Source organism: Diplotaxodon limnothrissa, unplaced genomic scaffold (assembly GCF_057381915.1).
Source record: "Diplotaxodon limnothrissa isolate DT_005_m unplaced genomic scaffold, D_limnothrissa_male_GT1.1 unmapped_scaffold_4, whole genome shotgun sequence".
Taxonomy (NCBI): domain Eukaryota; kingdom Metazoa; phylum Chordata; class Actinopteri; order Cichliformes; family Cichlidae; genus Diplotaxodon; species Diplotaxodon limnothrissa.
In genome coordinates, this window is record NW_028188558.1 from 1,468,296 (window position 1) to 1,490,479 (window position 22,184).

The 22,184-nt window shown below is 42.2% G+C and overlaps 1 protein-coding gene across 4 annotated transcripts in view; it reads left to right on the forward strand.

Moving 5' to 3' along the window:
- The window catches only part of LOC146606847 (protein NLRC3-like), a 1,106,670-nt gene that overhangs the window by 1,079,577 nt on the left and 4,909 nt on the right, over positions 1 to 22,184 (forward strand). Inside the window, exons 7-9 of one of the 4 annotated variants that reach the window (XM_085349213.1) lie at positions 12,929 to 13,108; positions 15,174 to 15,347; positions 19,741 to 19,933. In XM_085349213.1, coding sequence (XP_085205339.1) covers positions 12,929 to 13,108; positions 15,174 to 15,347; positions 19,741 to 19,933 — 547 coding nt within the window. Of the gene's footprint in view, positions 1 to 744; positions 919 to 12,928; positions 13,109 to 15,173; positions 15,348 to 19,740; positions 19,934 to 22,184 lie in introns of those variants that run through there. The other 3 variants (XM_085349198.1, XM_085349208.1, XM_085349218.1) reach the window with 3 other exon arrangements.

Sequence of the window (22,184 nt, forward strand, 5' to 3'; positions counted from 1 at the left end):
TCCATCCATTTAGTGAAATGATGTTTAAAGGTCTCCTTGTTCTGTGAGCGTGCACAGATCCTGAAGCAGAAAGCCTGGGTTACAGAGAAATGATCATCACTGTGATGATGCTCACCATCTCTGACTGGGATTTGAGGTTTTGTCAAAGCAGCAAAGAAAGCCTGGCTATGTTGGACTGGGTGTGGCAGCAGCTCCCAGTTTGAGTCCAGGAGACAGACGCCCTCTCTACTTTGAAGATCAGCTTCAAACTTTCCTTTTTGATAAAGCTTATAGTTCGAGCTGGATCAGGTGACCCTGAACCATCCCTTAGTTATGCTGCTATAGGCTTAGGCTGTTGGTGGACTTCCCATGATGCTCTGCTTTCTTCTCCCCTCTTTTCACTCCTGATGCTTTTATATGTCACTACTGCATGTCCTTAACTTTTGTCTCTCTGTTTTGTTCTTGTCTCTCTGAGCTCACCTCTTCTCTTTCCCCTCACGGTGCAACCAGTCATGGTAGATGCTCCTCCTGGAGCCTGTTTTCACTGGGAGGATCTTTGTGTCAAAGGGAGCTCTTCTTCCCACCATCACCAAGTGCTGCTCACAGTGGAGGCGGTTACCTTACACTGTTAAACAGCTTCAGATGACTGTTGTTGTCTGTTGGGTATTGTCACTTATAAATAAAGTTACAATGGATGGATAGATGTTATTGTGACAAAGAGAAAACAACTGTTGACAAACGGATTGTTGTTTTGTGTGTCTGCAGTCTGTCAGGCTGTCTGATCACAGAGGAAGGCTGTACTTCTCTGGCCTCACCTCTGAGCTCCAACCCCTCCCATCTGAGAGAGCTGGACCTGAGCTACAATCATCCAGGTCCCTCAGGAATGAAGCTGCTGTCGGCTGGACTGAAGGATCCAGGCTGGAGACTGGACACTCTCAGGTATGGAGAGAAAATCTGATAGAGGAGGAAGAGCTGGAAACATTTCCCGTGTCTATAACTCACTTCCTGTTTGTTTCCTGCAGATGACACATGAACAATCACACATGCAGGAATATTTTCAGGGACAGACACACTAGTCTAGCTGGATAGTTCATGGATATTTGTGTAGGGGTCTCCAAGGAGTCTGTTTGCAGGAACATTTAGGTCACAGGTGTACCTGATATAGATACCAGTGTACCTAATAAAGTGTCAGCTAACATTTGGAAATGGAAGCTTAAATAATGACAAACTGTACATTCACAGCTGAATTCACAATAAATTTGTTCTCAAGTGCACATTTTTCTGTTATTGTTCTCAAACAACAGAATGAGAATGAAATATTGATTCTAACAGGGCCCATAAACAGCATTAGCTTAGCAGCATTAGCTTATCAGAGTTTCTATCATGGTCACAGAAATCTTTAGCAGAGCAAAGTGGCCTACTTAGCAATAGCTGCTCAAGTTGTATAAAGCAAGAGAAAACAGTATTAGCATTAGCACATAATGCTAATTCACGTCAAAGTAGCATTAGTTAATAATGGCAGCCTACTTAGCATTAACTGCTCACTAATATAATGCTAATTCACCTCAAATTAGAATTAGCTGCTCACATTGTTAAAAGGGAAGGGAAAACAATATTAGCATTAGCTGCTAATAATTATTCACCTAATTAGAGTTAGCCCCTAATGGCAGCCTAGTTAGCATTAACTCCTGACATCAATATAATGCAGGGGAAAAGGGTTACCATTATCGGATAATGCTAATTTACATCAAATTAACAATAGTTAATAATGGTAGACTTCGTATCATTAGCTGCTGTCATTCTTACAAAGCAAAGGAAAACAATATGAGCATTAGCTGCTAATGCTTTTTCATCTAAAATTAGCATTAGCCACTAATGGCAGCCTACTTAGCATTAACTCCTCACTAATATAATGCTAATTCACGCTAATTTACTCATATATGCTTAGAGTTGTATAATCGATTGGATGATGATAGAGGTTTGATCCTGAGTAGTCTGTAAAGACTCTGTGTGCCTTCCAGAGTGCTCTGGCATGCACACACCACTTGGGGCCATGAGAGAGGTCGTACCCTCTCTTACTGATTTATGGTGTAGGACAGGGGTCTCAAACTCAATTTAGCTGGGGGCCGCTGCAGGCAGAGTCTGGGTGAGGCTGGGCCGCATTAGGTTTTCCACAAGAAAGGCATGGTTAAAAAATTCCAATCCTCTCAAATCTCTTTATTTTTATTTTTTAACACAAAATATGAAAAATAAATAAACAAATTAACAATTAATAAGAAAATAAATCAATCTGTAAAACATAAATAAAATAATAATAAGATATTTTTAGTCAGTGAACTTGTGTGTTTCTTTCAGTCTTCTATATCTGCTGTATTTAGATTGAAATGTCTGTATTAACAGTTCTATAACCTTCTTCTGAACATGAATGGAACACTGTAGAAAATGAACTGTTCTTCTGAACATGGCTTCTCTTGCCTACTCCTTGCTGCTAGAGACCTGGCAGCGTTTCCTCTCGCATAGCCGAGCCAGATTTGGCCTGAGGGAGGAAGCAGTTGCGACCCTCAGTATGTCTTGAAGATGATCATCCGTAAGTCTGGACCTGTACTTGGACTTATTGAAGTTCAAAGTGGAGAAGAGCTTTTGGCACAAGTATGTGCTACCAAAAAGGCACATGGTCCACTTGAACATTCGGGAAAGCCGAGGGAAACTAGGGCTCAAGTCTCTCAAAAATTGTCCAAGCTTGTCTGCTTTTCCACTCACCTCCCTGAACTTTGCTTTGAGTTCAGAGTTGCACTGCAGCTCAATGAGCTCCATTTGAAGCACAGAAGGGGCATCTTGCACATCAAAGGAGACGGGGTCCGCAAAAATGTGAAAGGTGGCTCTGTGTGTCTTGAAGTCAGCAAACCTGTGATCAAATTCCTCCTGTAGCCTCAAAATGACATCAACATACTCGTCAGCACTGAATGGTGTGCCTGCATCCACGAGTGCCTTGCATGCTGGGAAATGGCAAAGGTTTGTCTGAGAGAGCTGAGCTTTCCAGAGCGCCAGTTTTGTGGAGAATGCTCTCACGTTGTCATAGGCAGCACTGACAAGTTGCCCCTGGCCTTGTAACGTCTTGTTCTGGGCCCTGTTTCAGGAAGCCGGTTTAGAAAACTCAGAGTGAAAAACGATACGCAGGGTTGAGTAACCCCGAACTGTCCAACTCGGAATATTCGGTTTCAGAAAGGCTGATAACAAGTAGTTCAGTCAACGCGGAGTTGCTTTAACCCCAAGTGAAGCGCGCGGACGAGGATACATAAAGCCCTGATCAGTGGAGCACAGATTAAGCGAGTCACCATGGAGACGGAGGGAAAGAAGGCGCGGTCAATGTATCTTACAGCGCTTGAGGCCGAAATTCTGATGGCAGCATATGCCGATAACATGCAAATTCCGCGGAAAAAAGTAACACAGCCACAGCTGCAAAAGACAGGGAGCATGCATGGCAAAACATAGCCGACAGAGTCAATGCGTGAGTGTTAATATAAACATTGATCGAGGGATTTCCACCCATTTAACACGTTATTTTATCACATGTTATTTTATTTGTTATTTTATACATTTTATTTTGTGATGTGATGTGAGCGCAGGTGCAACCCAACAGGCCCCAAACGTTCCTGGCAGCAAGTAAAAATGAAATATAAAAATATAGTCCAAACAGGTGAGGTGTAATTGTATTATGAGCCATAGTGCTTGGTCTGTTTGTCCCATGTAAATCAATTGCAGTTAGAGGCTACATTAATTTTCTTTCTGTAAGCACTTATTGAAATTATCTGAGCACATTACAAGTACATATTTGCTTACTCTGTATGCTCAAATGTGACCCGTTATAGCCAACAGAAAAAAAGCGGAGGCCCGAAAAACAGGTGGGGGTCCTCCACCACCACCACTCACAGAGGCTGAGCAGTTGGCCCTCAGCCAAAACAGTGGGCGCCCTGTGGCCGAAGGCATCTCTGCGGGGACATCCTCTGAGTCAATAACCCCGCAAGACACAAGTGCCTACATAGGGGGTAAATTCAAAATAATACATGATGTGCATACATCCTTTCTTCACAGTCACCTTTGCAGTGCTGCTCATTCATTTGATAAACTCTTTACCATAATGGATTATTTTGTAGTGAAGTTATTTTCCTACTGATTTTGCCTTCCCTCAGCCTTGGTTGTCTTTGAGAGCATAATGACAATGAAGTGTAAGGTGATTGGTATGTTTGTTAATTGCCATTTGGTCCCTTGTAAGTTATAAGTGTACTGATGATGATGGTGTACTGCATCTGGTGCAGCCTCCTGTTGAGCCAGACCAACATGCAGTTGTGAGTACTCTCAATACTCCACAGATTATATGAGTGTACAGTAGAACTGCAATGTTGTTTATTTCTTTACTACAGGAAAATAATGAAGAAACATTGACAGCTGTTACAGAGGAGGAAGCAACAGAGACACTTTATGAGGTTTACATCTTTTAATACTTTGTGTACAGGAAACACTGGCGACCAATAAAGCCAGTTGAACAAAAAATCTGTTTATTCTTCTTTCAACATGTTGAGGTGATGGGTCAAAAGAAATGATTGTGACATATGGTGTCTCTGACTGCGCTTCCATCTTGTATGTCCGTGGGAGGGTCAGGATGTTCATGGTTTGGATCACTGCTGATGTTTGGTTCAGAAGGACAGTGTTCTCCTCTAATTGTGGCAATGTTGTGAAGAATCACACATGCCACAATAATGTCACATGCCCTTTCTGGGGTGACCCTGAGTCTTTGCAGGCACTGGAACCGGGCCTTAAGCATTCCGATAGTCATTTCAACTCTGGCTCTTGTCCTGCAATTAGCCAGATTATATCGCTGCTGTGGGCCCGGTTCAGGGTCAGGGTAAGGGGTAAGCAAATAGGGTAAACATGGATACCCCCTATCACCAAGCAAGTAGCCAGTGAACTCTCCTAAGACAGAAGGATACACTTCAGTTCAAATGTCCCTGAAGCAATTGGTCTTTATATATTTTAAAGTATTCTCAACTCACCATGTCCAAATTTTGTGCTCAGTGTACATTCACGGAATATTTGTGAGTCATGGACAGAGCCTGGCCGCTTGGCTTCCACATTTGTGATAATGTTGGCAGCATCACATATGATCTTCACAGTGCAGAGAACACAAATTAGCATCCATTACTATAATGAAATAATTTGTTAGTCTGAAATGCTACAGGGAACTATGTACCTGTACATTAATGCTGTGGAAAGACTTCCTGTTCACATAGTCTCCTTCATTTACTGAAGGAGCAATGATTGGAATGTGAGTGCCATCTATACAGCCAATCACGCCTGGGAACCGTGAAAATAAATGTACAATTTAAGTAGTAGTTCAAGTATCACCACATCATACATTAAGTTTTGGTCATCCTGATACCTGCAATTTTGTGGCATCCCTCTTTGATGAATCTTGTGGGTCTATGACCGGGGAACACCACAAACGAGTACAGGAGACGTTTCAGTGCAACTGTAACATTCCTGACTGCCCGACAGACGGTAGCCTTGGAAACGTGCTCAGCGTCACCAATATTATACAGAAAGCTCCCGTTTGCAAGAAACCGAAGTGCAATACAAATAATATGTAATGAACTGAGAGCATGTCCGCGATGTGTCACATGCGTAATATATGGCCTGAGGATGTTATCCAAATAAATTATAGATTGTGCTGAGAAACGGTAACGTTCACACAGAAAATCATCAGGAAATGATAAAATGTCCAAACGCGCTCTGATCACTCTCTCCCGGCGGTGAGCTCTGCGGAGAATTTGGGCTTCAACATATACTGGCTCTTCAAGGAAGGGGCACGCCATGTCCGACACTTCCTACTGTCAGGTTTCCGACAAAGGGGCGGAGACAGTCAGGGTTAGTTGTAGTAAACCTGCTAGGGGGCAGGTTAGCTTCACGGAGTGTGTCGTCATAGGCTTCATCTGAATTCGCTTTGTGAAACCGAAAACCCAGAGTTTTCGTTAACTCAGGGTATACTTACTCAGTTTTTCCACTAAACCGGCTTCCTGAAACAGGGCCCAGGTCTTCCCTGCTTGTCCTGATACATAAACATGAGTATCCTTGCAGGTCAGATCTCATCAGTCACACCTGTTAGTGCAGTTCTCCTCTAGATTGTAGTGCTTGTTAAACTAGGATGATTTTAGGAGCCTGGACCGCAGATCTAAGGGAAGATATGACTTGGAAAGACTAAACCAACCTATTAGAGGTGTTCGCACTAACACAGATTAATCCTCAGATCTACACCTTTAGTGTCTCACAAAGGGTTGAAAAGTGAATGTGCACAGAGAGGTTGGTGGTGAGACGGGCACTTCCAGCACTGTAGATGTGATCCAGCTCAGTGTTCGTGGAAATAATCTGGAGAGCAGGATTCCTTGATGAATGTCACATCTTCTTAAAGTTATAATCCACAGGGAAAACTGTGAAACCGTCGATCTGATATCTACTCAACCAATCAGGTGTTTACATGCCCTTCAGGGCTTTCAGAGGGGGCAACAAAGAGGAGGTGAGGAAGACCCAGGTGTTACTAAAGGACAAGATCAGAGAGGCTAAGGACAATTACAGGAGGAAGCTGGAGTGGAAACTCCAGCAGAACAGCATGAGAGAGGTGTGGAGGGGCATGAAGACCATCACTGGATTCAGGCCAACCAACAGCAGGGGAGCTGAGGGAGGTGAGAATAGAGCCAATGAGTTGAATCTGTTTTTCAATAGATTCGACACCACAGTGTCTGCTCCCACCCCCACAACCTCACCTGTAGTCAGCCTGGAATCCAGAGCCACACCACTGTGCCAGCCTCTCTCTTCACATGTTGCCTCCTGTGAGATTCCTGACACCCCTCCCCCACCCATCACCTTCACTCAATACCAGGTTGAGATGCAAATGAGGAGACTTCACTCAGGCAAGTCTGCTGGACCAGACGGAGTGAGTCCCCTTGTCCTCAAGACCTGTGCCCCCCAGCTGTGTGGAGTCTTTCATAAACTGTTTATGCTGAGTCTGAGTCTGCAGAGGGTCCCGGTGATGTGGAAGACATCATGCCTCGTCCCTGTACCAAAGACGCCTCGTCCCAGTGGCCCCCAGGATTACAGGCCCGTGGCATTGACCTCCCACATCATGAAGACCCTGGAAAGGCTCATCCTGGACCAGCTGCGACCCATAGTAAGACCACATCTGGATCCCCTTCAGTTCGCTTATCAGCCTCGTCTCGGAACTGAGGACGCCATCATCTACCTGCTCAATCGTGTCTACACCCATCTGGACCAGCCGGCGAGCACTGTGAGGGTCATGTTTTTTGACTTTTCCAGTGCTTTCAACACCATCAGGCCGACCCTCCTGGGTGATAAGTTAGCAGCGATGCAGGTGGATGCTTCTCTGGTGTCCTGGATTGTTGATTACCTGACAGGAAGACCACAATATGTACGTCTCCCACAGTGTGTGTCTGACAAGGTGATCAGCAACACAGGGGCACCACAGGGGACTGTCCTCTCCCCCTTCCTCTTCACCCTCTACACCACAGACTTCAGCCACTGCACAGAGACCTGCAATCTTCAGAAGTTCTCTGATGACTCTGCGGTGGTTGGATGCATCAGCAGGGATGATGAGACAGAGTACCGGGCTGTGGTCGACTCCTTTGTCACGTGGTGTGAGCAGAATCATCTGCAGCTCAACGTGGCAAAGACCAAGGAACTGATCGTGGACTTCAGGAAGACCAGGAAACACTTGACCCCTGTTTCAATCCAGGGGGTCAGTGTTGACATTGTGGAGGACTATAAATACCTTGGAGTACACATTGACAATAAACTGGACTGGGCTAAAAACACCACAGCACTTTACAGGAAGGGCCAGAGTCGTCTCTATTTCTTGAGGCGACTGAGGTCCTTCAACATCTGCCAGAAAATGCTGAGGATTTTCTATGAGTCTGTTGTGGCCAGTGCGATCCTCTATGCTGTTGCATGCTGGGGGAGCAGGCTGAGGGTCGCAGATGCCAACAGACTTAATAAACTAATCCGTAAGGCCAGCAATGTTGTTGGGACGGAGCTGGACTCCCTCAAGGTGGTGTCGGAGAGGCGGATGCTGTCCAAGATAAAGACAATGTTGGATAACCCCTCCCACCCACTCCATGACATGCTGGTCAGTCACAGGAGCTCGTTCAGTGAGAGACTGAGATTACCAAAAAGCACCACTGAACGACACAGGAAATCATTCCTGCCTGTGGCTCCCTGTACAACGCATCCACTTAACACACTGTTTGCTACTACAACTACACATGTTTCTTTTCCAAATATTTATTTATGAGTGACTTATGTATGTATGTATGTATATATATGTATATATTGTACTATTCTTAGTTAGTGTATTGTCTGTCTTGTCTTAATGTTGTTTTAAAATGGAGCACTGTAACAAAAAATAATTTCCCCCAGGGATCAATAAAGTATTCTGATTCTGATTCACTGATCTCCAGCCCCACCTTATTATCAGTTTCTGTCTCTTTTACATCTGAATTATCTTCACTTCACATTTCAGTCAGTTCAGATTTCATTAGCACGTTCACTTTAGCATAATCCATTTTAATCCAAACACCTTTCTCTTTAAACTCTGTTTGTCAGTCACAGTATATCCAGTACAATCCTCTTTTTCACTGCGTCACACACATTCAGAGATCAGAGTGTCCTGTGTGTGCTCTCATTCACTCACACTCACTCTCATATGGCTGAAGTCTGTTTGTACACAGGCTGTCAGCTGGCCTGAGTTAGGCCTGTCTCTAAAATCATTATTTTATTACTTTTAGTCTGATTCATCAAAGCCAAACTCAAACATATTTATATTTACTGATTATGTTCTCATCAATAATTAACAGTCAGTACATTCAGATATGAATCATAATTCAGTGTTTAACATATTATCACAGATGGACTGCACAGGAGATCTCCTTTATGAAGAAACTGTGAAAGTTTGTCCAACAGTGGGAAACATTTCAGAGAACATCTCAGAGAATATCTGTGAAGCAGAAACTAAACATAATAATAGAAGAAAAGCCAAATAATGATCCAAATCCTGCTCTGAGACTATCAGACAGTAAAGGCTTCCAAAGACTGCTCACCTCTCAGACTTACTTAAAGATGCTGGTGCTGTCCACAGATCAGCTGACCTGCTGGGTCTCCATGATCAGCTTTGTTTCTTGGAGATAAAGGCTGAAGCCTTTAGAGCTTCAGTTCTCCAGAGCAGCAGGATGTCTGAGGTCCGCAGAAACACAAAAACACAGCAGCTAAAAATAGTTGTTCAAAGAAAACGAGGTGGGAGCTGCTGATTCCTGAGCTTTGATACTGGATTAGCTTCAGTAGTTATTCCAATCACTGCTGTAGGAGCTACATTTAGTCACAGCTGACTGTCTTCTTTGAACAATCACAATGACTACTGTTGTAAAAAACAAGCACACAAAGAACCAATGAGAGTGTAGAACATGATAAAGAGCTCCTGTGATGGTGGCAAAGAAATGAGCAGCAGACGGCCGTCTACATGTTGTAGTGGTTTACAGTCACCAGGGGGCGCCGTCACGGCCACTCAGTCAGTGGGCTGCTCTGCTTGTGCTGTTGTTGGTGAAGCTGAAGTGAAAGCGAATGTTAAAACAATGAAAAGTGTCCACTGCAGCCTCCATCTGAGCTTGTCATGTTCTTCTTCTTTGATCCTTCGTGTTTGTGCTGAACACTGCTGTCGCTCTCTTCCCTGTTCCCGCCCACTTTCTAACCAATCAGCATTGGAGCGTGCACAGCGTCGTCCACACTGAGCTTTGTTGTGAGCGCATGGACTCGTCTGCAGAACATTTGTATGGGCTCAAAATGTGGTCATAAATATTTTGTACTTGTAAATCAGGATTTGTATGTGTAAAAAGAATTTGTGTGTGCGTGAAAAAAATTTGTATGTGTAAAAAAGATTTGTGTGTGTGTAAAAAAAAGATTTGTGTGTGTCTGAAAAAAGATTTGTGTGTGGACTTAGCCAAAAAAAAAACCCTGCAAGTTACAAGTACGAATTTTGACCCTATTTTTCTTCCTTTCATCTGATTGGTCAATGTCATGTCAATCACAAATGTAACTATCCAATCAGAGAACAGATGGGTTTGTCTGTCGGAGGGGCACTTTTTTGACCTGACGTTCCCGTCACAAGTGTCTTCTAAGTGAAGCTACCAGGTTCAGGTCCAGCTCTGTTTATCTGGAGCTGCAGTAAATGATCCGTCCTCACAAAGCAACACAGACACCAGATATGCAAACACAGCATCATACAACACAACCAAGAGATCCAAAGAATTATCTCTGCATTTCTGTGGCTGATGCTGCTGGAACGAAGCTGTTTGAAACCTTGTTGTTCTGCACTTTGGGACCTGAAGAGGAACCTGAACCTCTGTGCAGAGGGTTCAACTCTGAGGATTCCTGTTCAGTTTTTTTTATTTCACACGGCAAAACTTGACAACTTTATGATAAATGTACGACTTCAATGTGAAAAATTCATTTTTTTTCTCTTGTTTGTTTGAAGCTGCTTCCTGTTGGCTTCAGCTGTTTGGAGTTTCCATTTTCTAAACTTCTACATTCTGAACCTTCTTCAGCTCTGAACAGATGATGAAACACTGAATGATTTCAAGCTCACACTTTGTCTAATAAACTTACATCTTTCATTCTTTATACAGATTGGAGAGCTGTGGTTTGTCAAAGATCAGCTGTGATTATCTGGCAGCAGCGCTGAAGTCCAACCCCTCCCATCTGAGAGAGCTGGACCTGAGTAACAATAACAACCTGCAGGATCCAGGAGTGAAGCATCTGTGTGGTTTCCTGGAGAGTCCAGGATGTGGACTTGAAACTCTGAGGTCAGTCAGCATGTTTTAGTTGTGCTGAGATGAATATGATGTGAAAGTTGTGCTAACACTAAACTGCAGACATCAGGCTGATATTATACTGATCCACACTGAGGATCTTCATGGTAAAGTCTGTTTTCTTCTTCTCTGGTTTAGTCCATTGACTGCAGCAGAACAATGTTCACATTTCAAACAGTGAGACTCAACGTATGGCCCGCGGCCCACACCTTTCCTGATTCAGAGAGAGGGGACCCTGATTAACTGTGTAGCTTCTTCCTCACAGTCCTAAGTATCAGACACAACAATGAATAATCCACAGCTGACTGTCTTTAGCAGGTCAAAGGTCACGGCACACAGCAGACAGTGGGAAATATTATAATTCTGATCATTTATCAGCACATATCCATATGTATAAAAACAAAGCTGACACTGTGAGACTTGATCAGAGGTGTGATCATCACAGCAGAGGCCTTTGTGTCAAAGTCACTGAGGATCAAACAGAAACACATGAAGCAGATTTTCCTGTTCTGGCTTTTTATAGCAGATAACCTTCAAAATATTCTGCAGTCGATCAAAAACTGAAGCAAACCATGAATCAACATGTGAACATGACCTGATGCTGCTGAAGTGAAGCAAAGTTACAGAGGTTTGATTACAGACACAGCTGAGAGTTTGTAATCTGTCATCATTTTAAAAGGTTTAAATTTCTTCAGTATTGAACAGCAGAATTGAGGCTTTGTTTTCGGAGGCCGACAGCAGTGAACACAACAGCAGACTGGTGCGTAATAAGCAGTGAATAATGCAGGAAACAGATTTTTGAAGGTAAACTGTTCTTGAAGTACACTGAGAGAGAGAGAGCTGTGCAGGAAGTAAACGTCAAAGTCAGAGAGAATTCATGACGATGTTCATCAAACGTAAAGCAGAGTTTGGATCTTCTTTTGCTGCAGGTTCACTCAGTTTTGGTTGGAGACAGATGAAACCTGCAGCTTCAGGATCTGTGAGCTGTCCACTTTCAGCCCCGGCGGCGTGTCCGTGTATGTGCCGTCGCGTGAACGATCCACGCTCTGTGTTTCCATCTTTGTGTGTTTAGCTGCTCTCATTTACTGTTTTATCTGTTTGCTTGTTGTTGAAATACTTTTGGGAGCTTTAACCTGAGATTCTGGCAAAATACATTTATATGAAAAATCGATTCAGGATTGAATGAATCAACATCGCTTTATTCAAATTAAAACCATTTAAATAGGAAAATCCATTTTTTTACAGCCGCCTCTAATGCTGGGTAATGTCAGCTGGTCCATGTGCAGCTGGCTGTGAGGCTCAGGGAGCGTCTACAAAGTGCAACACTGAAAGAACATCATCCATAAATATTGAGTAATAACTGGACTCTCATACAGCGAGACTCAAATGCCTTTAAACATCAGCTTATCCTGCTGATCCAAGTCCAACACTGAGTTTGTAAAAACATGTTTGTCAATCATTTTGTTTGGTTTCTGAGGAAAATGATTCAATAACTTGCTGCTAATACACAACATTTCATCATATTTCCTCAAATGAGTGTGTGATGTTCTTTCACTGTTGCACTTTGTAGACGCTCCCTGAGCACTGGTCTCACAGCCAGCTGCACATAGAGACCAGTGTTGTTAGTCCAGGTCAGAAGATGACTTGTTGGAATGAAAATGAGCTTGTAGTTTGTCTGCTTTAATAATGTGACTGGAAAAAGGTGTTGGACTTCAAATATGTCCATTTCTTTCACACTTCACCTTTAAAAGTGAAGCCATGTGGTTCCTGGAAGGAAAAACACGACTTTTTCAAGTCTTTGTCCTGTTTTTATGATAAATGTACGACTTTAATGTGAAACATCAGAGTTTTTTTCTCTTGTTGTGTTTGTTTGAAGCTGCTTCCTGTTGGCTTCGGCTGTTTGGAGTTTCCATTTTCTAAACTTCTACATTCTGAACCTTCTTCAGCTCTGAACAGATGATGAAACACTGAATGATTTCAAGCTCACACTTTGTCTAATAAACTTACATCTTTCATTCTTTATACAGATTGATGGACTGTGGTTTGTCAGAGATCAGCTGTGATTATCTGGCAGCAGCGCTGAAGTCCAACCCCTCGTATCCCAGAGTGCTGGACCTGAGTGGAACCTACAACAACCTGCAGGATTCAGGAGTGAAGCAGCTGTGTGTTCTTCTGGAGAATCCACGATGTCGATTTAAAACTCTGAGGTCAGTCACATGTTTTAGTTGTGCTGAGATGAATATGATGTGAAAGTTGTGCTGACACTGTGGATCAGTAGGCCCACACACCTCTATACAGGAAGTCTGGTTCTACTCTTTGTAGAACTTCTGATCCCTGATCCTCTGAGTCTGACTCAGTAGATAATGCAGAGTTCTGAGCTGATGTGGGTGAGAGGACTCAGGCAGCCTGACAGGGTTGATGTCCAGGTCTTCCCTGCTTGTCCTGATATACATAAACATGAGTATCCTTGCAGGTCAGATCTCATCAGTCACACCTGTTAGTGCAGTTCTCCTCTAGATTGTAGTGCTTGTTAAACTAGGATGATTTTAGGAGCCTGGACCGCAGATCTAAGGGAAGATATGACTTGGAAAGACTAAACCAACCTATTAGAGGTGTTTGCACTAACATAGATAAATACTCAGATTTACACGTTTAGTGTCTCACAAAGGGTTGAAAAGTGAATGTGCACAGAGAGGTTGGTGGTGAGACGGGCACTTCCAGCACTGTAGATGTGATCCAGCTCAGTGTTCATGGAAATAATCCGGAGAGCAGGATTCCTTGATGAATGTCACATCTTCTTAAAGTTATAATCCACAGGGAAAACTGTGAAACTGTCGATCTGATATCTACTCAACCAATCAGGTGTTTACATGCCCTTCACTGAACTCCAGCCCCACCTTATTATCAGTTTCTCTGTCTTTTACATCTGAATTATCTTCACTTCACATTTCAGTCAGTTCAGATTTCATTAGCACGTTCACTTTAGCATAATCCATTTTAATCCAAACACCTTTCTCTTTAAACTCTGTTTGTCAGTCACAGTATATCCAGTACAATCCTCTTTTTCACTGCGTCACACACATTCAGAGATCAGAGTGTCCTGTGTGTGCTCTCATTCACTCACACTCACTCTCATATGGCTGAAGTCTGTTTGTACACAGGCTAATCTGGGACTCTCCACCATTTGACACTAGAAATAAAGAAGCTTCTTGGATGAGAGGTGAAAGGTGAAACGTCTTCAAAGAACTTAAAGAAGTCCAGATGCCTTTTTTTCTAAGCTCTTTAGATGACTGCGAATCTTCACAAACACCTCATCAGTGGGACTCTCAGAGCTACCAGCCCTTTGCTACAATCACAAAGCTCTTCATTGAAATCAATGATATCAAAGCTGGAATCAAATGAGTCCAAGTCTTCTGCTGATTCAGCATCACATTCATCTTTGCTCCTTGTTCTGCATCCCCAACATGGACTTCATTCCTTTCCAAGCCAGCCTTGAGTGTCCTTTATTCAGCTCATCCTCTGCTTTACTTTTACACCTGATTTTAGCTGCTTTTCTTCTCTCCCTCATAACAAGACAGCTTCTTCTGACTGAGAACATGTTGGAGTGATTTACTAATCCAGGGCTGCTTATTGGGGAAAATACTTCCTGTTTCCAAAGTAATCCCCATTTTTCCCAGAATGAAATGTAAGTAGAAATAAATGATCTAAGTGAGAACATGAGCCTTTAAAAAGGCTCTACTGAGGCTGCTGCCAGTGGTCAAAGCCTCCAACAAAGCTCTGTAAGTACATATGTGATCATAGCTTTAGCTTTTAAATGTTTATTCTAGTTAACACAGATCAGGTGGAACAACTCAAATAAAATATCAAAAATATTAAGTGGTCATCGGTACTCAGTTTGTTCAATACTGAATACAATGGAGCACAAATTGTCCACGTTTCTGAAATATTTCTGGGTGTAAGTGTCACCAAAGTGCAATTTAGACCTGGCCTGTGGTTGTTATCTAAGTGATAATCATCAATTCTACTAAAACAAATACAAAATAAAGAAATTTGACACATTCTGTTGATATCAAAAGCACACTGAACAATTCAGTGTTGTTTTACTGCTGTTCTCTCTTCACTTCTTCTCCTCTGATTCTCTCCACATGTTGCTCTGCATCAGTGCTCAGTTTCCTGACAAAACAAGATGAAATATTGCTAAATATAATAGTATCTCATTACGCTTCAACATAAGTGTTTTATTTTTGTAATTGTTTATCTGTTATTTTTCAGACTGAGTCACTGTGACCTGTCAGAGAGAAGCTGTGAAGCTCTGGCCTCAGGTCTCAGCTCTCAGACCTCTAATCTGAGACAGCTGGACCTGAGTAACAATAACCTGAAGGATTCAGGCGTGAAGCTTCTGTCTGAAGGACTGAAGAGTCCACACTGTACACTGGAAACTCTCAGGTGAGATCAAGCATTTTTCTTTCATCAACTGACAGAATTAGCAGATTAATAATAAGGCAGTCCTCTAATAAGAGGAGAAGTGGAGGTGTTTTGAAGGGCAACATACTCTTATGTTAACAAGACAGGAAGTAGTTCCTGGGAACTGCTTCCTTTGTTATTGTCTAAGTAGAAACATGATGGTGAAACAGTGAAGAGTTTGCAGAGGTGGATCCACACAACACAACAATGCTGTTGCGTGCTGAAAGCAGACTTCTCACAGATTCTGAGGCTGCAGGTTTCATCACTGTCCAACCAAAATTCACTGAACCAGCAGTAAATGAACGTCCAAAACGACGCTTCATGTTTAAAAAACAGATGATCAGGGGGATTTGTGTTTACATCTTTTTTGTGTGATCTGTTCACCTGCTGTTTCAGCTGTTTGGTGGTTGTTGAGATGGTTTTGTGAACTTTTAGCTGAGATTCTGACGTTTCTGTAGATACCACACATGTCTAATTACTTTGTACAGCATGAATGGCCATAACGAGGTTTTTAACAGTAAGAAAAGTTGTAAAACTTCAGAAAATATAGTTAAAAGTCCAAAACCTTCTACGTCTGGTGGCTTGTGGTAAGGAGCAGATCAAACGAGTAAAGAATTACGTTATAATTATAAATGGCTTCAACAGCACATTCAGGTCTGTGAGACTCATTCAGACACTGAGCCGTGGCTCTGTGCTACATGCACATATTTCTGCATCTCTGCCATTCAGACACACTTTATATATAGTTTATTTTATGTAGTATTCAATACTGAACTGTACATTTAGTCTTTTTAAAGGCAGCAAGTTTTATTCAGTGTTTTCATAAAAGCCTTATTTTTATCCATTTACTGCTATTAGGAAGAACACGTGAGGTTTAAGACCTGGACCAGTTTGAAACCTTTTGTCCTCCACAGTGGAAAGTGGGTGGAAATAAAAATGGGTCTCACTTTAGCCAGCTCCTAATTTTATCAGTTCTACTCTCAGCATCTCCTGTATATCTCCTGTATAAATGTTGCACTCAGCTTTGTGGTCTCCAATATCACTGAAATGCAGCCAGATGCTGCTCATTTTGCCTTTTCACTCTTTCCTGACACGCTTGCATTTCAGTACAGCTCCCATTTCTCTGTGTACTGGTCTCTACCACTACCCTTGCTGTCTATGGGACATTTCCGTCCTCTTTCACATAATGGTATGATCCCAGTCTGTCTCTTAAAGTGTTTGGCCACATGGTTTGCTCATCAGTAGTGCATTGTGTACTTATTGTAATAGTACTGCAGTATGAGAAGTGCAACATTCAGTGTGCAGAAACAGATCAGGTGCTTTCTAACAGCAGTGTTCCCTTTAACACAGCAGCAGTTCAAATATTTCTGTCAGTCTGAGCTGAAACATGAATCTAATCAAATATCAAATCAAAGTTCTTTGCCTCTGCCAGGACGTTAACATTTGATCTAGTTTTTTACAAAGTTCCCTCAGCGTCCAGAGCCACCAACATACCTTTGATCAACAGCAAGTGAACATTTATAAATGTGTGTTTCCAGAACAGGAAGCAGCAGAACTATTGTTCTGTTATCAGGCAGCAGCACAAACGCTCATCAGCTCATTTACTGTGCAGGACTTTGAGTGTGTGAAGTGTGTGTTTGTGCTGGATTTCCTTTGGAGAATCTCAGTCAGAAACCAGACAAAGAAAAACTCTTTCAACAGTCCAGGTTGAGTTGACAACATGAACTGCATTTATCTTCCTCTGACTTGACATGTTCTTCCTCCTCTGCACCGAGCCAGCTGCTAAGACTCACAAGCTCATTGACATTTTCTGATGATAAAGAAACTCTCTTCTTCTGCACAATATGAGCAGCAACAGAGAAGAAGCTTTCACAGGTACAGATGTTGCAGCTGTGGCCAAGTACATGTGCTGCATGTTGGAGCAGCACTGTAATGGACAGGCCTCTGTACTGATGGTGGGCTCTGCTCTGTATCCACCACACTGTTCTCAGCTGAGTCTTCCTCCTGTTCACACTCTGATGAAGCACCAACAGGGCCAACTTCTTCTCTGGTGGCTCGGATGTTGTTGCTTCCACAGGTTTCCCTCCAACAACCCTCTGTTCCTGCAGTGAGTTCAGTAAGATCTGGGTAAACACTTGAGCTCCTTGAATCTGGCTCCAGCAGCAGTTTTCACATATACAATGTTGGCATTTTGCTTGCGTGTCTCCAGGTCTGTTCTGAATGTAGACTTGAATTTGACCACGTAGGCGGGGTCATCATCTGAGCTGTCCATCACCTGAGAGAGATGACAAAACACAGAATCACAGAGCATGAAACCAACGTTTCTCCTCCCAGAAGTTCAGTCACAGACCTGCAACAGAAACAAGAAGATTCAAATGACGCAGAGCTTTCATTTACTTATATCCACAAACATGTCCTCTACATATTCATGCTGTATTTACACACACATACAGAGGCTGTTTGTCTCTCACACACCGACAGGACACTGAGAAATACATCATGTTAAATATACCTGCAGGCTTCCAGCTGTGCGCTTTGTCCCTGTCAGCTGTGATCGCCATGGCAACCTTGGTGTTGTGCGTGATGCAGGGACGTGTTCAAAGGCAGACGTCTAGCAGCAGCATCATATTTGATGCACTATCTGTATGGAGTGTGCTGACTGTATTTCAAATGTCCCACTGCTGTGCAACATGAATCACATGTTCTGCACGTTTCTGTAACTCCCAGGTAACCATGGTTACCCAGCCACGCCCAGTAGTCTCCAGAGAGACCAACAGCTGTTTCATGTTGTAACACCGTGGCTTTCTCAGTCTCTCCTTTTTCTACAGCTCATGTGTTCTTCTTGTGATGCTGCGTCTTGAGGCTCATACATGCCGTCATTTGTTGATCCTAAGAACGTTCCTCAGACCGACTTCTTCAACAACAGATAACTTTAGTTGTATCAACACTGCCTCCTGGAACAGTTTAAAATGAACATGTCAAAGATCTGTACCTGTCTCCATGTTTCTGTCCCTGCCCCTTTCTTTCTGTCCTGGGTCATGTGAGCGCTGCAGTAGTATTAGGCCCACCCTCAATGCTCCCATTGGCTGAGACCCATAATGACGCCCATTTCAAGCCAGCACTGATCAACATCCCTCCTGTGACCCATGGCTGTTATATTCAGAGCCAGTGAGCACTTTCACAATAATCATGATTTTAAAAACTGTGATTAAAATAATTGCTGACGTTAATCAGTTAATGAGTTAACGAGATAATAACAGGTTAAGTTGCCCTAATAATTAGACTTTGATGACAAACTGATGTGATCTCCATGTTTCCTTTGTTGGACTGTGGGCGAGTGTCAGAACTGAATGTACTGAGTAACATGTGGAGTTTAAACATGTGTCAGTTCCAGTTTTAGAGCTCTAAAGTGCAGCTATCATGTTAGGAATATGTTAGGAATAGACAGGAACACTGAGCACACTGAGGTCAAATCTTTATTATACCACTCGCTGCATTCTTGATGTTCATGAATTCAGCAGCTTCATGATTGTCTGCAGCATTAATCTCATATTTCCATTAAAGTGTTGAATTTGACTGTTTGATGTTCTTTATGATCTCTGGCACCAGTTCATCTGTAGGCTGAGCTCAGTCCATCCATTTAGTGAAATGATGTTTAAAGGTCTCCTTGTTCTGTGAGCGTGCACAGATCCTGAAGCAGAAAGCCTGGGTTACAGAGAAATGATCATCACTGTGATGATGCTCATCATCTCTGACTGGGATTTGAGGTTTTGTCAAAGCAGCAAAGAAAGCCTGGCTATGTTGGACTGGGTGTGGCAGCAGCTCCCAGTTTGAGTTCAGGAGACAGACGCCCTCTCTACTTTGAAGATCAGCTTCAAACTTTCCTTTTTGATAAAGCTTATAGTTCGAGCTGGATCAGGTGACCCTGAACCATCCCTTAGTTATGCTGCTATAGGCTCAGGCTGTTGGTAGACTTCCCATGATGCTCTGCTTTCTTCTCCCCACTTTTCACTCCTGATGCTTTTATATGTCACTACTGCATGTCCTTAACTTTTGTCTCTCTGTTTTGTTCTTGTCTCTCTGAGCTCACCTCTTCTCTTTCCCCTCACCCTGCAACCAGTCATGGTAGATGCTCCTCCTGGAGCCTGTTTTCACTGGGAGGATCTTTGTGTCAAAGGGAGTTCTTCTTCCCACCATCACCAAGTGCTGCTCACAGTGGAGGCGGTCACCTTACACTGTTAAACAGCTTCAGATGACTGTTGTTGTCTGTTGGGTATTGTCACTTATAAATAAAGTTACAATGGATGGATAGATGTTATTGTGACAAAGAGAAAACAACTGTTGACAAACGGATTGTTGTTTTGTGTGTCTGCAGTCTGTCAGGCTGTCTGATCACAGAGGAAGGCTGTACTTCTCTGGCCTCACCTCTGAGCTCCAACCCCTCCCATCTGAGAGAGCTGGACCTGAGCTACAATCATCCAGGTCCCTCAGGAATGAAGCTGCTGTCGGCTGGACTGAAGGATCCAGGCTGGAGACTGGACACTCTCAGGTATGGAGAGAAAATCTGATAGAGGAGGAAGAGCTGGAAACATTTCCCGTGTCTATAACTCACTTCCTGTTTGTTTCCTGCAGATGACACATGAACAATCACACATGCAGGAATATTTTCAGGGACAGACACACTAGTCTAGCTGGATAGTTCATGGATATTTGTGTAGGGGTCTCCAAGGAGTCTGTTTGCAGGAACATTTAGGTCACAGGTGTACCTGATATAGATACCAGTGTACCTAATAAAGTGTCAGCTAACATTTGGAAATGGAAGCTTAAATAATGACAAACTGTACATTCACAGCTGAATTCACAATAAATTTGTTCTGAAGTGCACATTTTTCTGTTATTGTTCTCAAACAACAGAATGAGAATGAAATATTGATTCTAACAGGACCCATAAACAGCATTAGCTTAGCAGCATTAGCTTATCAGAGTTTCTATCATGGTCACAGAAATCTTTAGCAGAGAAAAGTGGCCTACTTAGCAATAGCTGCTCAAGTTGTATAAAGAAAGGGAAAACAGTATTAGCATTAGCTGCTAATGGCAGCTTACTTAGCATAAACTGTTCACATCTTTATAATGCAAGGGAAAGGAGTCACTCATGGAAGCCTATTTAGCATTAACGTCTCACATCATTATAACACAAGAGAAAAGGGTATTAGCGTTAGCTACTAATGCTTATTCACCTCAAATTAGCTTTAGCTGCTAATGGTAGCCTACTTAGCATTAACTCCTCACTAATATAATGCTAATTCACATCAAATTAGCATTAGCTGCTCATATTGTTATAAGGAAAGAGAAAACGGTATTAGCATTAGCTACTAATAATTATTCAGCCCTAATTAGAATAAGCCTCTAAAAGCAGCCTACTTAGCATTAACTCCTCACATCGTTGTTACCCAACGGAAAAGAGTATTAGTATTAGCTACTATCATTTTTAATAAGTAAGAGAAAACAGTGTTAGCATTATTGAATAATGCTAATTCACACTAAATTAGAATTAGCTATTTACAAGAGCGTACTTAGAATTAGCCGCTCACATTGTTAAAAAGTAAGGGAAAACAGTATTAGTATTAGCACATAATGCTAATTCACGTCAAAGTAGCATTAGTTAATAATGGCAGCCTACTTAGCATTAACTGCTCACTAATATAATGCTAATTCACATCAAATTAGAATTAGCTGCTCACATTGTTAAAAGGGAAGGGAAAACAATATTAGCATTAGCTGCTAATAATTATTCACCTAATTAGAGTTAGCCCCTAATGGAAGCCTAGTTAGCATTAACTCCTGACATAGTTATAATGCAGGGGAAAAGGGTTACCATGATCAGATAATGCTAATTTACATCAAATTAACAATTGTTAATAATGGTAGACTTCATATCATTAGCTGCTGTCGTTCTTACAAAGCAAAGGAAAACAATATGAGCATTAGCTGCTAATGCTTTTTCATCTAAAATTAGCATTAGCCACTAATGGCAGCCTACTTAGCATTAACTCCTCACTAATATAATGCTAATTCACGTCAAATTAGCATTAGCTGCTAGCATCAGCCTACCTAGCACTAGTTGTTCACATTGTTAAAAGGGAAGAGAAAACGATATTAGCATTAGCTACTAATAATTATTCACCCCTAATTAGAATTAGCCGCTAATGGCAGTATACTTAGCATTAACTCCTCACATTGTTATAATGTAAGGGAAAAGAATTAGCATTATCTAATAATGTTGACCTTGGCCCACTGGAAAAGTTCAGAACTAAAGATTTAGGAGTGTTTCTCGATAGCTCTTTCTCATTTGAGAAACAAATGAATTCTGTTATTAAAACCAGCTGTAAGGTTTATATTGTTGATTGATGCTTAGAAATATTTACTCATATATGCTTAGAGTTGTATAATTGATTGCATGATGATAGAGGTTTGATCCTGAGTAGTCTGTAAAGACTCTGTGTGCCTTCCAGAGTGCTCTGGCATGCACACACCACTTGGGGCCATGAGAGAGGTCGTACCCTCTCTTACTGATTTATGGTGTAGGACAGGGGTCTCAAACTCAATTTAGCTGGGGGCCGCTGCAGGCAGAGTCTGGGTGAGGCTGGGCCACATTAGGTTTTCTACAAGAAAGGCATGGTTAAAAAATTCCAATCTTCTCAAATCTCTTTATTTTTATTTTTTAACACAAAATATGAAAAATAAATAAACAAATTAAGAATTAATAAGAAAATTAATCAATCTGTAATACATAAATAAAATAATAATAAGATATTTTTA